Source organism: Salvelinus fontinalis, chromosome 2 (assembly GCF_029448725.1).
Source record: "Salvelinus fontinalis isolate EN_2023a chromosome 2, ASM2944872v1, whole genome shotgun sequence".
Taxonomy (NCBI): Eukaryota; Metazoa; Chordata; class Actinopteri; order Salmoniformes; family Salmonidae; genus Salvelinus; species Salvelinus fontinalis.
The window spans coordinates 20,981,180-20,998,921 of record NC_074666.1 but is presented as its reverse complement, the minus strand read 5'-3'; the positions used below and the strand labels follow the sequence as shown (position 1 = coordinate 20,998,921).

The following is a 17,742-nucleotide window of genomic DNA, read 5'->3' as shown; positions in this document are numbered from 1 at the left end:
GAGAACTAAACCAAGTAGGGGGAAAATCTGACGCAGTGTTAATCTAGGCGTTGCTGCTGTTTCACTCCCTCTTGAGCAGTAAGGACTAGTTTACGAGAGATCACAGGCAGAGAGATGAGCGAGGCACAAGGATGAGACGTTGGCCGCTGTTTGATTTCATGCTTTGTTTTTTGATAATAGGACGCGATTGGATGCCACGATACTAGAGAATGTGCTGGCGAGGCCAGCCCAACCGCCTGTGTTCTAAAATGGATTTGAAATTTCGGTAGGTTTCCCTGTTCATTGTGCGGTCCGCGGCCGTAGATAAAGATGCGTAAAGCACTGCTTGCCAAGTCCAGTATTGATTCGATTGAAAAGCATGATGTTTTCTTGTTCTTGCTCGAAATGGAATTACTGTCGTTTTCTCTGTTTGGATTGTTCATGATAAGAACACTAATCGATGACACAAGGGCACCTAGACCACCATATTGCCAGGATAATTGATGATTCCTCCCAATGAAAACAAGGAGGTGTCGGTCTGCAAAACCATGGGGGACAAGGAGAACAATCTCAAAACGGCTAAATTGTGGAGAGATGCTGCACTCCGCTCTAGGAAGCTGCGAAGCAACCTGCGACAACTCACCCTCTGCTCCCAAAACAGGGAGAAGATCATTCTACCTGAAAATATAAGCGATATAGAGGTACTCAATCTGGGCAATAACTCGTTGCACGAGCTACCAGAAGGATTGGGGGCAACCCTCACAAACCTGCGTAGCCTTGTCCTCCGCAGGAATAAATTTGTCACAGTTCCTTTTGTGGTGTTTGAACTGGGTCCTCTTGTGGAGCTGGACATGAGCCACAACTGCTTGGGCCACTTCTCTGAGGACATAGGTCTGCTCAAGGGGCTGAAAAAGCTCTGCATCAGTCACAACAACATCCAGTACCTGCCATCACAGATTGGGGCACTGCATTGTTTAGAGGAGCTGGACATAAGCTTCAATGACATATGTGATTTCCCGAGGTCCTTCTCACAGCTCAAGAGGCTCCGTTCTCTGGATGCTGATCACAATAAGCTGAACCAGTTTCCCCCAGAGATTCTTGCCCTCAGTGACATGGAGGAGCTCGACTGCTCTGGAAATACGTTTGCGTGTCTACCAGATGACATCATTAAGCTGCAGTCCATCAAGAACCTGTGGCTCAGCAGCATTCACATCTCCACGTTACCAGACACGTTCTGTCACCTGCAAAACCTAGAGAGCCTGATGCTGGACAGTAACAACCTCACAGCTCTGCCTCATTCCTTTGGCAACCTGCAGAGACTTAAAATGGTCAATCTATCCTCTAATGAGCTTGAGGAGTTTCCCCAGGTTATCCTAAACATCACAGGACTAGAAGAGCTTTACCTGAGCAGAAATAAACTGTCTTTTGTTCCAGAGGAGATAGGCCAGCTGCATAGGCTGGCAAACCTCTGGTTAGACAATAATAACATTACTTATCTGCCCAACTCCATTGTGGAGCTAAATAGATTGGAGGAGCTTGTTTTACAGGGTAACCAAATAGCCATACTTCCAGATAACTTTGGAAAACTCTCCAAGGTAAACATTTGGAAGGTGAAGGATAACCCCCTCATCCAGCCTCCCTATGAGGTCTGTATGAAGGGGATCCCCTACATCGGTGCTTATCAAAAGGAACTCGCACATTCCCAGCTGGCTGTGAAACCCAGGTTAAAACTGGTCCTGATGGGAATGAAAAATGCTGGGAAAACACAGCTCAGGCAGAGTGTTGTGAGTGAGCAGCAGGATGCCAACTCTGCTCAGGGAAACAAAGGGGTTGATGTGACTAACTGGGTAGCGGACGCCGATCGCAGTCTTACATTTTTAGTGTATGACCTGTCAGGGAAGCCAAACTATGACCTCATCAAACCTTTTTTTCTCTCACCTGGTGCTCTGTACATCCTTGTTGTGAATCTGAAAGCATACTCACCCAAGAGCTTTTACACCCACGTGGGCTACTTCCTCCACCTCCTCAATGCCAAAGTGCCCCACGCTGTGGTCTGCATGGTGGGCACGCACACAGACCTGTGTGGAGACATGGAGGTGGAGGGGAAGAGCCTTGATATCCACAGACAGATTTCCCTGCAGGAGAAGTGGGACACCCATTGCCTGCGGAGCCTTGCCCATCAGGTGGACCAGGCCCTGGAGCAGGGCTACAACGTCCGCACCTCCAGCCCTCACATCCTCTTCTACGGCGTCACAGACAAAAACCTGAGACGGAAGAAAGCCCAGCTGCAGTACATGCTGAACCACAGGCTACAGATCCTGTCCCCTGTCCTGTGTGTCAGCTGCACGGAGAGCCAGATAAATATCCAGAGGCTGAGGGAGAAGCTCATGTCAGTGGCTGACCATCGCGACATCTTCCCCAACCTCCACCGCGTGCTGCCCAAGTCCTGGCAGATGCTGGAGGAGCTGCACTTTAAGCCCCAGGATCTGTGGCTCTCGTGGTGGGACTCGGCCGGTTTGGGCCTCCAGGCTGGGCTCACGGAGGACCGCCTGCAGAGTGCCCTGTCCTACCTACACGAGAGTGGGAAGCTACTCTACTTCGAGGACAGTCTGACACTAAAGGAGTATGTCTTCCACAACCTGCCACGCTTCATTGCCATCCTCAACGTCTTCTTCCAGAGGGATGAGTCCACGCTGCTGGAGAGACTACTATCGGACAGTGAGAAGGGGGACAAGAGGAGGGCTAGTGTAGTTATAGATGGGGAGAAGGGAGAGAACCTCAGGGCTACCCATCTACAGCACCAAGTGGAGGGCTTCCTCAGCCACGGCCTCCTGTCTTCTAACGTCATCCGGCTGCTCCTGAGACCTCTCATCCAAACCCAGCAGGACCTCCACCTCATCATGGAGCTGCTAGAGAAGATGGGGGTCTGCTACTGCATTAACAAGCCCCGCAGCAAGCCTCTGAACGGGGCCACCGTCTGGTACAGGTTCCCCAGCTATGTCAGCAATGAGGAGCCCCATGCCGAGGCCTGGGTGAACGGCAGCTCAGTGGCTGCTAGTCAGTTCTTCTCTGTGGAGCAGCTGCAGATTGAATACAGCTTCCCCTTTCTCTTCCCTCCTGGACTGTTTGCACGCTACAGTGTGCAGATCAACAGCCATGTGGTTCAGCGGTCAGACAGTAGGCACCAGATCTTTGCCTATCGCGGTAAAGTGCCTGTGGTGGTCAGTTACCAGCCGGCTCGGGGCAGGCTGCAGGCCGAGTCACTGTCCATAGCCAGCCATGCCTCCCTGCCAAATATCTGGACTGCTTGGCAAGCGATAATCCCACTGGTTGAGGAGCTGAATGTCCTTCTGCAGGAGTGGCCCGGGCTCTACTACACTGTTCATGTTCTGTGTTCCAAGTGCCTCAAGAGAGGGTCACCCAACCCACACACCTTTCCGGGTAAATATGCTGTCCCTTCTCTTTCTGACCCCCCCACCCCACCCCTCAGTTACCAGGGGTTTAGAATCATGGCATTATGGAAATATCTCATGGAAGGGACATCTGATACATTTTATTGGATGAAAGGGAATAATTCAACGCTAATAACAACGTTTCTTCCTATTATAAATGTCTAAAAACAATATCTCTTGCTTTGAGTGAGAAAGAGAAAACCATACTGTACATTCATGCACTGCCCTTGTTCTATATTCAATAGAAATAGGGGTTTATTGCTGTGGGTGAGAAGATGACTCTTTAGGTTGAAGTTCTATCAGTCAGTGGGGATGGAGGCTAAACAAGGTGAGGTGGGTTCCAAGCCCCACCTCAGAGACACAAATTGGCCTCGTAGCTGTCTGTTCTGGGCCTCCTGCTGAGATCATGGACAAGTTCTGACATGGCTGTGTAGACCGAGAGTTGCCATGGCAATGCAACTGCCTTTATTTTCTTATGTGACTAGAGTACAATAGATCATACAGCATGAGCAAGCCCATAGTCAGCTCTTTGTTATGATATAAACGATGCCATCCTGACATCCGTAAGTGTGTGTACGCACATATGGCAAAATCAGTAAAGATTTCCCTATTTGTGCTTTCAGTGGGAACAAGTGTACATTGTCTCATTACTATTTTGAGAATTTTGCTGTGATATCATCGTATTACCTCCTCAGTGTGAATAGAATACCTACTCCTTTTCCTGCCCCTATGTTATGACAGAAAGTTTGCCTGACTCTGAGATCATCTTTTTAAAATGTCTTTCTATTTTAAATAGTGTTTTTAAATAGGCCTTTTCATGCTGCAGATCTTGTTTGTATCTTGTGCTGAAGCAGTCTAATGCTGGAGCTATGCACCAACCAGGATTGTTGAGGTAGGTGTGGCCCTGAATGGAGCAGGCACCAGAATGACAGCTTTGTTTCTGCCAGCTGGATGGGTAGCTGTATCTACCCGATTCCCTGGCCTTCGTCTTATTTCTTCCTCATTTTCCCTGTGTCAGCTCCCCACATACTCTCGTTTTCACGCTCCGCTCCCCTCATCCCCCTCTCTGGTTCAGGGAGCGCTTTGGCTTTCTTTGTGGATTAGTTCACATCTGCGCTGTTCTGGTTTGAATCATTAGACACGAGGCAGTGCTTTTTCAGAGCTCTTCCACTGGCATGCCTGGGCTTCCGGAGCAACTGTCAGTCTGACTGGTTTGGGAGCCGGGACACAGACCAGCCCCTACTATACTAATACACTGGAGCTTAGCTAGGCACATAAACTGTCTGGTAGATCAAAGTAAGGCAGTTCTCTGGCAGATACAGTATATGACATCTAGTCTAACTAGAAGAGGAGACATGGGAGGAAAATACATACAAGCACAATGTGTTGTATGCCCTTGTAGTTTGCCACATTTCACAAGTCACAACATATACTGAGTATACAAAACATTAAGAACACCTGCTCATTCCATGACAGACTGACCAGGTGAATCCAGGTGAAAGCTATGATCCCTTGATGTCACTTGTTAAATCCACTTCAATCAATGTAGATGAAGGGGAGGAGACAAGTTAAAGAATGATTTTTAAGACAATTGAGACAGTTTATGTATGTGTGCCATTCAGAGAGTGAAGGGGCAAGACAAAAGATTCGTGCCTTTGAACAGGGTATGGTAGGTGTTACGTTCCCCAGGAAGAAAACCAAAAATGTCACTCAAACAGAAGTGGGAATTAACTAAGAGTCACTGACCAACAACCAAAACCAAACAGGTGGGGTTTTAAAAGGGGTTCTGAAAGATACTCATGGGGGTGTCCACTGAAAGTTAACTAGCAACAACATCTGGAACCTAAAAGACACCTACCATGCACACCCACTAAATTTGCCCAAGAAGAGCAAAACAAAAGAAAACACCTTGTAGAGTCAAAAGGTGGGGACAATTCATTATTAGGAAGGTGTTCCAAATATTTTATATACTCAGTGTAGACATTAAGTTTAGCAAGATGATTGTCAACTGTTTCGGTGTACTAAACAGTTTATTTTTAATATTTTTTTTTTAACTGCGTAGTAAGTAGATGGCGATGGCTTTGTGTTCATGTAAGTGTACCACATTTCATGGCATGCTTCGTTGTAATTTCTGCTAGATAGGAGTTAGTTACTTCACCACAATCTAGGCTTTCTGCTTGGCTAATGAAGTAAGTTTGGATCTGCTATCATATGCTGATGGTTTGGCCTGAGTTGAAAAGAAAACTGTTTCTTTAGTGTCTGGACCAGAGAAAAACAACCCTGCCATTATTTGGAAGGGTCAAAGCATTTCCTCTACTTTGTCGGCAACACATTTTTGTGAGGCAGCAATGTTATGGCATCTGATCTCTCATAAAGTTGAATGTTTATTCTTCTACAGTACAACTGCAACTTCCTCTACATTCTCTCTGTGTCCACTTCCATCCACACCAAGGCCTTCTCAGTTTATCATCACAATTTACTTAGGAACTCCTTCAACTGTCAATCTGGATACTTGGGAGACTTTGACCCAGTGAATGGGGTGGGAGAAGGAATGAAGGGAGGTGACTGTTTTGTTGATGGAGTGGGGGGTGTAATGTGTTACAGGTTAGTGATTGGAATTCAAGGAATGGAACTTTAGCACTGTAGCCTACTCCTGACCCTCACCAACTGTACGCTTCATAATTTGGACTGGCCAATATCTGAACTTGAACAACTGGAAGGGTGGACAGAGCTTCAAATATATGACATGAATTGATTGTAAATTGGAAAAAGGCTATAGATTGTTTTCAATCCTTACAATGTTGGCATTCATTTAGACTGTTGGCATATGATTCATCAATGTATCCTAAATTAAGTTCCCTCACTGATTCTCCCTTGGTTTTACGAGGGAGTTTGTTTTCATTGAGGTCCTAAGCCCTGGTAAAGGTGGTAACCATAGATGTCCATTGTAGTATTCTAATTCTATGGTGGTAACATCCTCCCTTGAATATTATCCTAGAGAGTTTAATGAAGGATTTATCCTAGATTTGCGTTGCGACAGGATGTGCTCGTCTGTTTGGCAGCTCCCTGAAGCACTTGGAATGCCCTACCCCCACCACTGTTCTAATGGTGTGTGTGTCAAGACCAGGTTAAGCAGAAGCAAACAGTGACTCAAGTACTTACTTTTGCAGGTGACTGGGTCTCAGCTGCACCTGTCTATCGCCATGGACTGTGCCCTGTTAATTGGAGCAACTCAATGGTTGCTGTTATAGATTTCTCTCGTGCATGCATGCTGTCTGATTATTTCAGTTCCTTTAGAATGTGATGTTTGTCTTTTTGCCCCTGCTTTGTCCCCGTAAAGAAATACAAATTGACTACTTTTTCCACAACCTATTTGTCCTCTGTTTAGCTGCACAGCTTTTTATCTGTTATATAGACATATTTTTGGCTGCTGCTGCTTGTTGATTCACTTTTGGGGCTCCTCTCTCCGTTTGACTGAACATGGCGGGCTCTTGAATACACTCATTCTTCTGCGAAATCTATAGAGAAGACCTCTTGCGATAACCTTTGATTGCATCTGTTTCCTGCTAAATCTCTGAATCAAACAAAGGCATACATTCCTGTTTCTATTCATGACCTGATCTGCCTCTGTATGGCTGGAAAAAGTCTCAGCTATGCAGATGCCTACACGATGTAACCTCTCCAACCTTATGGTGTGTGTGTTAACATATGTTTGTTGTGTAAGCGAGAGAGAGTCTGTGCTTGTGACTGCATTTGTTAAATGACAGAATGAGGGTTGTGAGTAGTGGTCCCGTGTAGCTCCGTTGGTAGATCATGGCTCTTGCAATGCTAGGGTTATGGGTTTGATTCCCACAGGGGACCAGTATGAAAATATATGGACTCACTACTTTAAGTCACTCTGCTAAATGACTTAATTAAATGTAATTAGTAGTGTGCTGTTAATTATTTCCACACACATCCAGATTGGTTCATTGCTCATCTGACAGTTAATAACACTTATCGTGAACTGAAAGGATGTGATAGACTGTTCAAATATTCCTAGTTTTGGTGGAATTGTCATTGACCTCCTCCTAGGGGATTTTATGGGACAAACAGTCCTACTTGTATTTGAAGGTCATTTGGCGAGTTCTTTCTGGTGAGCAACTCCTGTGTCAGACCAGATGTAGATTTGGTCACTGGTGCTATTTATGTTTGTAGGTTATTGGAACAGTGGATATTTTGGTCCCATGGCATACCTTGAGCTTAACAATGTTGCTGTGTTTTGAACTGGGTGTTGTAGACCTACAGACAGACTGATATGAAAAGGTTCAGCTTCAGACCTGACATTGGGCTAGTTTGTATATAGGGTACCCTAGACCTGTTTTGTTAAGTCATCACCCTGTTGCATCATTCAGGGTCATTCGTATGATGCTGGTGTTGAGAACAGCATCCACATGGGGTTAACCTGAGGACAAGGCTGTCCATTATGAAATCGTGGCACCCGGACATTTGACCAGCAGCATTTTAATTTACCAGACATTTGAGAAATTTACCAGACCCATATATGAATTGGGTGCATAAATGATTTGGGCATCCACCCATGGTGCTCAGAATAACAAATCACATTTTAGATTATGGTAATTCATTTTACCAGAACATGCAAGCCGATGATGTGCGCCCGTTTTACCGAATTCCGATGCGGACTTCGAAGATGTTAGCGTAACTGTCCACATTTACTTTTCCTCAGTCAACATGAGTAATGAGCAACAATCACTAGCCTACATCAATATACTATTCTCCCACAGTAGAAAAGTTGACCTATTCTATTGGTCAGCTTGTCAAGAAAGAAGTAGCCTATTCTAGGCAGACTCTGGGACAGTTGTGGGACGATAGAACCAAAATTCATACAACCATTAGGCATAGGCTACATAAAAATAAAAAAAAGTTTAAAAGCAATGAGTGATGCAACCGATCAGAACATTTAGCTTAAAATGTTGATAAACTATTAGATCTTCACATTAGTGCAGCAATGCTCACAAGGCCATAGTCTACGTGCAAACGTTAGTTTAATAATACAATTAGCAGGAAAACACTGTTGTCAAAGTACATGAGAGATATAGGTTACTGATGAAGCCTGCCTTTGCATTTGAATGGTGAATTGGAAGTGTGCTTTAGTTATTCTACCGGTTGAGAAATAGGCCTAAAAGTAGTATCTCTTTTTAATCGTGGCCATCAAAACTATTTTTAACACACGATTGCAGTTTTAGAATTGTTGTGCAATGGTTGGGTTCATAAAAACGCTGTCTCTCAGATTTTCCGCTCAAAGGCGCTGTATCTTTATGCTGTGTATGTGTGATAAATAAGATGCATAATGAATATATATATACACACAGCAATTTAATTCCACTAAATTATACAAATTAACCCATAGACCGATAAGTACGACTGGTTTAAATGTACGTATTTCCATCAATGAATAGGCAAAAATATTTTCGCAATGGGACAATTGGTCGGTGGAAGTTTTTATTTATCGGCTTTACAAAAAATAAAATAACGGAAACCCTGCTGAGGACATGCCCTGGGGCTTTGCTGGAGGTATGGTATATGTTTCTGAAACTGAGCAGATCAAAGTGTGTGCAGATATCCGAGCTGCCGTCAGTCGACCCTGAGTGGGAGACGTGTGAGAAACCAGAGCCTGATCTCTGGCTGGACACCCACGGTCTGCCCTTTTCCAGTACAGTACCACAACCTGCTCACTGCTTACTACTCTGAGAATAGCTGTACAGTAACATTACAACAAATATATTTGGCCCGCTGGCCTATCAGCTTGACAACCTGTGAACTACTTAGCATACATGGTGCAATTACATCCCAAGATGATAACCAACATAGATGCATTTCATTGGCATACCATGGTGTATTTTCTTACATATCACTGTTGCTTTTCAATAAAAGGTTTGACTTCAAAGTAGGATATGTAAGAGGTTGGTCTTTTGTATAGAACAACTCTTTTGAAATCATATTTATGTCCTTTTGACTTTGTGGTTACCAGGTTGAAGTATAGCCTACAGTTGAAGGGTAGGGATCCAGGTGAATCCTTGAGCACTTTCCCCTCTTTGACTCACTACCGCTGAGGAAGCCCCTCTAATCCAGTTAGGAGATATGATAGGATTAGGCCGCTAGTGAGAAGTGTCCTGCAGGTGACTGGCCAAGAAGGCAAAGGTGAGATGGTTAGATAATCACAGAAAACACACTCATAGTCACATAGATACAATCACACACACACACACACAAAAGCCATTTACCCTCAAGCTGTTTACATAGTGTAGCCTCACAGCCTACTCCACCCACACCTTTAGTGGTATAATAGTTAGACAGTTTTTCCTGTTTAATTGCTGCACTCTTTTGTATTACGAAAGATGTGATTGGCTGAAAGACTTGAGGCTGCCTGCCCAGTAACGATGGTATGAAGACAACTCCGTTCACTGGAACATTTGTTTAGACACTATTTCAGTTTAATTCTGACCTGATACCTTTTTTTGTTGAAGTGAATATGAAAACTGGAGTATTTTCACTGTGGAAGAGCTAGCTGTTTTCTGAGTATGAATAGTGTGGAGTCATACATGCCCCTAGGGCTCCCTGCTTGCCAGTTATTACAGTCTTAGTCTATCCTCTTCCTTCCATCTAGGAGCATAGATCAGTCATACAGTCATCATGTATTGTTTTTTCACCACATGGCAGACATTTTAATTGGGCTTCTTACAGGTTCCGTACATCCCCTGGGGAATATCCTGAAAAAGCTTAGGCCAACTTAACTTGGTGTGCTTTACCCCAGGAGCCAGAGAAGACTGTCTCATTTTATGGGTGTGTGTTGCCAATGTAACCAAAGGCCTCCAAGAGAAAGTAAGAGAAGTCACAACATTTATACCTATCGCAGAGAAGATGTCAGGATCGGCTAAGTTTTATTGTTTGTAAATTGAGCAAACCAGCTTTAGAAATCTTGAGGAATATGTAGCTTTCAGTACCAGTAGCTTTATTGATTACATGGATTGGTAATACAGAGAGTATTAATGAGGAACAAGTTGAAATCCTGTCTGTTAGTCTCTTGCAAGCTCTTGAGCTGGGACTTCCCGGCCGGTTATGACAGTGTTTTACCAATAAAAACATTCTGCTCGTGGAAGTGCTGGGAAATGACACCGCTCAGACACTCTGGCCAAGGACTGATTGCAGGGTCAGGAGGAGACACTCAAGGCTGGGGATGATTGTTGCCACACAGTAACTGCCAAGCACAAGAACTCTGGCAGAATGAGCCAGAATCTCACAACTAAAGTAAAGCTGTTTTCGGGAAAGTTCCATGGACTGGAGATCTGCGAGTTCACAGACTAGACTACAAATACACATGAAGTGAAGAGTATTGATTAATACTAACTTTGTATGCTGCTGAAGGGCCTACATTAATGTTTAGTTGTTATATCTAGTGAATGTGGGTCAATCACAACTGTTGAGGCAGAGACATAAAGGTTGCCAAAGGAAAAGTATACCTAGTCAGTTGTTCAACTGAAATGTGTCTTCCGCATTTAAACAACCCCTCTGAATCACCAAAATAGTGGCTTAAAAGGGCGTTGGGCCAGAACAGCTTCAATGCACCTTGGTATAGATTCTACAAGTGTCTGGAAGTCTATTGGAGGTATTCGACACCATTCTTCCACAAGAAATTCGTTTTTTGTTGTTGATGATGGTGGAAAACGCTGTCTCAGGCACCGCTCCAGAATCTCCCATGCATTCAAATGGGTTGGGATCTGGTCACCAAGACAGCCATGGCATATGGTTGACATTGTTTTCATGCTCATCAAATCAATGCTCAGCAATGATGTCAATGGTCACCTGGGAGCCTGACCTCATCACATAGGCAGTACACCAATGGGGTGGGTGGAGACCATGTCTGAGGTTAAAGAGGTGAATAAAGGATTCTTCTAAACAAGATTGGCTTACATACAACTCCCAGATGGACAAAAAAGGCAATTTTCTATCTACTATATCAAATACTGTTTTTCTATGGCTGAGTCATGAGCATTACACAGTATATTGTAATAAAATCTTTGCATAGACTCTTGAAATGTTTGGCCATAAGTCTAGATTTGTTTTTCTTGACTTAGTCTGTCAAGATTAATTTTCTTAAATGAGAACACAAAATAATGACTTGACTTAGCAAGTAAGTTATGTTGCTGTGATTACTGTGTATTCCTCCCAGAACACATCTCCCGTACTCAAATCAAATTTTATTGGTCACATACACATGGTTAGCAGATGTTAATGCGAGTGTAGCGAAATGCTGCTGGGCTGAAAATGGTCTGGAGTGGACTGTTATAGTGTACAGCCAAGAGGCTGGCTAGAGTTTGAAACCATGTGTGTACTAAACACTGGCCTTGCAACCACAGCGACACTGCTGCTAAATGCTCGTCCCACCACTGCCACAGTTTCTAGTCAATATATTTTCTAGTGAATCCAGCATTCATTGCAGATTTATTTTCGTCCACAATCCTGTGCTAAGATAGTGGTGTTGCTGTATTCATCATCTATGGTTTCTAGAAGCCTGGTGCCAGCCTTCGTTTTGTGTTATGAATTATATAAAATCCCTTTCAACATAGGTTGCCCACTAGCATCAGTCAAAATCCTGGATGTGGTGAATGAATATGAAATGAACAAAGCCATCAAGACTAAAACGTAGAGGTTTCCTAGAAGGGAGCAGTTCTTTATTTGAATTTGTCAGGCCATTGTCTACCGTGAAAGAGAAATGGTGTCTGGAAATTAAATTAGGGCACTCCTGTTTATAGCCCTGCACCTTCAGGCTTTCCTTCCGGTCAGACGTGGTCAGATCTGGAACTGATAGTAATAGTGGAAATGGGCCATTGGTCAGACAGTCTTGGATGGAGCATGAGCACTTGACCTGAATTGCTGCTTTTGAATATTTCAGCTGTATAACTTGTTCCTGGCCTGCCAGGCCAGTAAGTCAAGTAAAGCAGTGTCACGGTGAAGAATAAAGAGTTCAAGATCAGATTGTGTTTTCCTCCATCTTGGCTTGGGCAGGCAGCCGCTGAGATAGATCCTTGAATTTGAGGATGTGGTGTCAAGGGAAAGGTTGAGGATGTAGAGCTGTGGGGAGGAAGAAGGAAAAGGAAGCAGTACTCAGATCAGTTCCTGGCAGATTGCCTTGCCTGGGGTGCGTTTCCTCAACCTTCAACATTCTTGAACAGACTTTGAGGTACATTTGCATGGGTGTGGCGGGGTGTGGCTTGAAGCAATGATGAATTTAAAGGGCAGCGGCCATGCTGACTGTACCCTAACCCACAATAGGACTGGGCGGTATACTGTATTTTATGATATACCGGTATTAATGCAGGGACCGGTTTGGGTTTTTACCTTCTATACCGGTATTCGAATGTTTGGTTTGTTAAATGTGATACGCCATGTGTAATGTCAATTTTTATAGTTTACCTCGCTACTTAAGTCATCTCTTTCTCTCCGTGCCGCTTTCCACACAGACCTAGCCACGCCCCCTGTCACTCAAGGAGAGAATTTGATGTTTCTCAACCACGAGACACTTGTGTTCAGTCTGCATGGTCAATGCAGCACATGCAACATTGTTGATGACAATTCTGTTTTCACTTTCCTTAATATAAATCCACTAGCGTTCTGTAATGACACTTAGTTTGTTTCTTACATCAGCTAGTTTGTCTTTTCTTAGCAAGTTGCCCTAAATCTTGTGAGACGCTAATTGTTAGCTGCTAATAAATGTACTGAGTAAGAGCAAACGTAGCTAGCTAATGCAGTCTGATTATACCAGTGATGGTGTAGACCTAAATCAGCATGTTTGTGCAACAGTATCTTCTAAATCAAAGAGGAATATGTTAGCTACATGAAGTAGCTAAGAGAACATGCAATGTAGCCAAAGCTTATAGTGTACCCTAGGAAACACTTATCAACACTTTAGTTCCTACCCTGTCACTGTCACGAACGTTGTAAGAATCTGACCAAAATGCAGCGTGGTTTGGGTTCATCTTTCATTATGAGAACCGTCACAAAAACAATAAAGAGCAAAGAAACGAACGTGCGGGTTTGTCGTGCTCTAAGGCAACAATACAAAAACAAGATCCCACAACAAACAGGTGGGAAAAGGCTGCCTAAATATGATTCCCAATCAGACAACGATAGACAGCTGCCTCTGATTGGGAACCATACGAAGCCAACCTAGAAATAAACTAGAATGCCCACCCTAGTCACACCCCAACCTAACCAGAATAAAGGATTTCTAAGGTCAGGGTGTGACAGTCACAATAACTCCTCCCTGGTATTTTAATTCATTGTCATCTCAAACAACACTGTATTCAAAGTGCCCACTCTTATTTTCTAACTATAGAATTAGAATAGTCATTCTGTTTCCATGATTCCAACCATTTTTCTCTAATTCGCAGGTAAACTTGCAATTGCAACATTTGGTTAAAAATAAATCCTAGATTATTTGCCAATATTGTTCAGCCCTACGTGGCAGTGTGGAAATTCTCATTTGAGCAGTACTTAAGTAGTACTTGAAAGTATTTTTACTTAAGTTGCTATTTTTGTATTTATTTTTGACTTTTACTTCACTACATACCTAAAGAAAATACTGTACTTTTTACTCCATACATTTTCCCTGACACCTAAAAGTACTCGTTACATTTTGAATGCTTATTAGCAGGACAGGAAAATGGTCCAATTCACACACTTGTCAAGAGAACATCCCTGGTTGTCTACTGCCTCTGATCTGGAGGACTCACTAAACACAAACGCTTTGTTTGTAACTTAGATCTGAGTGTTGGAGTGTGCCCCTGGCTATCTGTAAATTAAGAAATATATAAACTTGTGCCATCTGGTTTGCTTAATATAAGGAATTTGAAATGATTTATACTTTTACTTTTGATACTTAATAAGTACATTGTATTAATTAAATTACTTTTGATACTTAAGTATATTTAAAACCAAATACTTTGACTTTTACTCAAGTAGTATTTTACAGGAAATGCATAAATGATAAAAGTGTTTAATACAAATTTCAGCAATCAGAATGGAGAAAGACTCATTGAAATCACTTAGAATGTATGTGTTGCCACCCTAGGATCACTCACTACTCATAAAGCAAATGTACAACTTTTATTATTCAAAAACAAAAAATACCGTCCAATTTAAAAAAAAATACCGTGATATAATATGTTGGCCATATCGCCCAGCCCTAACCCACAACCTAAACCCGCCCCGTTTTTTAACTGGTCGTTCAGAACAGCACCGTTTCGGTTTAATTGAACCCTCCACTAGTTTTTTTGTACTGAGCGTGGCCCTCCTGTCTATTACTCTGCTCTGCACAAGGAACGATAAATGAATCCGCTTTAAACCCAACCAGTCAATATATATATATTATGTGGGTTTATGTGGTGGGGGATGGGAAGCATTGCAGAGATGAGTGAGCTGTCTGTTTTAATGACCATAATAACCTAGCTACTACTGTTAGCTCCTAATTATTACACAGGGCTGTTCAGCAGCATTCCATCCACAGCCTGTTCAAGCCCCCTTCGGACAATGATCCCTGGAGTGGTAACCCCCCAACCCCCCCCAGGCATGGACAGCTATTTTAGGAGCCCTTCTGTTTTATGAACTCCTCTGTTGTTGGTTGTACTTTAATTGATTTTCACAATTGGTGGATATACAATACACAACCAGTATGTGGACACTTGCTCGTCAAACATCTCATTCCAAAATCATGGGCATTAATATGGTGTTGGTCCCCCCCTTAGCTGCTATAACAGTCTCCACTCTTATGTGAAGGCTTTCCATTAGATGCTGGAACATTGCTGCAGGGACTTGCTTCCATTTAGCCACAAGAACATTAGTGAGCTCGGGCAGTGATGTTGGGCGATTAGGCCTGGCTCGCAGTCGGCGTTCCAATTCCTCCCAAAGGTGTTTGATGGGGTTGAGGTCAGGGCCCTGTGCAGGCCTGTCAAGTTCTTCCACACCGATCTTGACAAACCATTTCTGTATGGACCTCGCTTTGTTCACGGGGGCATTGTCATCCTGAATCAGGAAAAGGCCTTCTCCAAACTGTTTCCACAAAGTTGGAAACACAATCTTCTAAAATGTAATTGTATTGGGCCTAGTCCGAACCATGAAAAACAGCCCCTGGTCATTATTTCTCCTCCACCAAACATGCATTGGGGCAGGTAGCAAAACCCAGATTAGTTAGTTGGACTGTCAGATGGTGAAGCGTGATTTATCTCCCCAGAGAAAGCGTTTCCACTTCTCCAGAGTCCAATGGCGGGGAGCTTTACACCACTCCAGCCGACGCTTGGTATTGCGCATGGTGATCTTAATCTTGTGTGCGGCTGCTCGGCCATGGAAACCCATTTCATGAAGCTCCCGACGAACAGTTCTTGTGCTGACGTTACTTCCAGAGGCAGTTTGGAACTCGGTAGTGAGTGTCACGTGTGCTCCCCCTCCGGCCTCTAGGTCACCAGGCTGCTCGTTATGGCACACACCTGTCACCATCTTTACACGCACCTGCGCGTCATCAGACTCACCTGGATTCCATCACTTCCCTGATTACCTTCCCTATATATGTCACTCCCTTTGGTTCCTTCCCCAGGCATTATTGTTTCTGTTCCTGTGTCATGTCTGTGCGTTCGTGTTTCTTATTTTGTATTATGGTGTGTTTATTTATTAAAACACTCACTCCCTGAACTTGGTTCACGACTCTCAGCGCACATCGTTACAGATTTTTACACGCTTCAGCATTTGGTGGTCCCGTTCTGTGAGCTTGTGTGGCCTACCACTTCGCAGCTGAGCCATTGTTGCTACTAGACATTTCAACTTCACAATAACAGCACTTACAGTTGATCGGGGAAGCTCTAGCAGGGCAGAAATTTGGCAAACTGACATGTTGGAAAGGTGGCATCCTATGACGGTGCCACGTTGAAAGTCACTGAGCTCTTCAGTATGGGCCATTCTACTGCCAATGTTTGTCTATGGAGATTGCATTGCTGTGTGCTCAATTTTATACACATGTCAGCAACGGTTGTGGCTGAAATAGCCAAATCCACTAATTTGAAGGGGTGTCCACATACTTTTGTGTGTGTATATATGGTCTCTTTCATGTTTTGCCATATTACCATGTAATTAATGTATATCCAATGCTCTAGCTGATTTTTAAGAGGATACTGAACTGTGTTCATTTACAATGTTTTGATATAGGCTATATTTGAATGTGAGCATTCCTGATTTTACCCTGAAGAAGGCACAGTGATGCCGAAACGCAGGTGATTTACCCAACCCATTACTGGGAGCTTATTTATTTTACAGAGTTTATGCAACATGTTTTGAAACAGTGGAAAATGTGCTTTTTTGCTCGTGGACAATCATTACATTAATTTAGGAGAGTGTCACGCCCTGACCTTAAAGCCTTTTTATGTCTCTATTTGGTTTGGTCAGGGTGTGATTTGGTGTGGGCATTTTATGTTTTGTTTTCTATGATTTTGTATTTCTATGTTTTTGGCCGGGTGTGGTTCTCAATCAGGGACAGCTGTCTATCGTTGTCTCTGATTGGGAACCATACTTAGGTAGCCCTTTTCCCTCCTTTCTGTGTGGGAAGTTAACTTTGTTTGTGGCACATAGGCCTTAAGCTTCACGGTCGTTTTTGTATTGTTTATTGTTTTGTCGGGTGTCATTTCTAATAAAGAGGAATATGTACGCTCACTACACTGCGCTTTGGTCCACTTCATTCGACGGCCGTGACAGAGGGAATCTCTCTCACTTTCTCTCCCATTTCCCCATATGGTGTATTTGCCTGCGTGATACAGTCACCAATTGGCAAAGTTAAACCCATGTTTAGTCATTTCCTTGTTGCGTATCTGTTCATGCTACAAGCCGATATACAGAACCCAGCGTTTAAACAGATATCCAAAAGTGCATTACTGTATATTATAAACTGGGTGGTTTGAGCCCTGAATGCTGATTTGGCTGGCAGTCGTGGTGTATGAGACGGTATGACAACATGTATTTTGACTGTTCCAGTTACATTGGTAACCAGTTTATAATGCCAATAAGGCACCTTGGGTGTTTGTGGTATATGACCAATATACCACGGCTAAGGGCTGTTTTCAGGCACTCTACCTAAGTCTTGCCTAAGAACAGCCCTTAACTGTGGTATATTGGTCTTATTGCTTAATTAGCATTCCTTTAGAAAAAAAACATGATTGTGTCAGTCCAAAATCAACATGATGGTAATTTGGGGCCTTATGTCATCCTTATC

General features: G+C 43.5%; 1 protein-coding gene across 1 annotated transcript in view; it reads left to right on the top strand.

The window, feature by feature from the left end:
• The first annotated feature begins 3 nt into the window (after positions 1–3).
• LOC129813912 (malignant fibrous histiocytoma-amplified sequence 1 homolog) overlaps positions 4–17,742 on the top strand; it is a 34,226-nt gene continuing 16,487 nt past the window's right edge. The window contains exon 1 of the mRNA XM_055866526.1: positions 4–3,420. Within this exon, the coding sequence (XP_055722501.1) occupies positions 483–3,420 (2,938 nt within the window). The 5' untranslated portion in view covers positions 4–482. The remainder of the gene's footprint in view (positions 3,421–17,742) is intronic.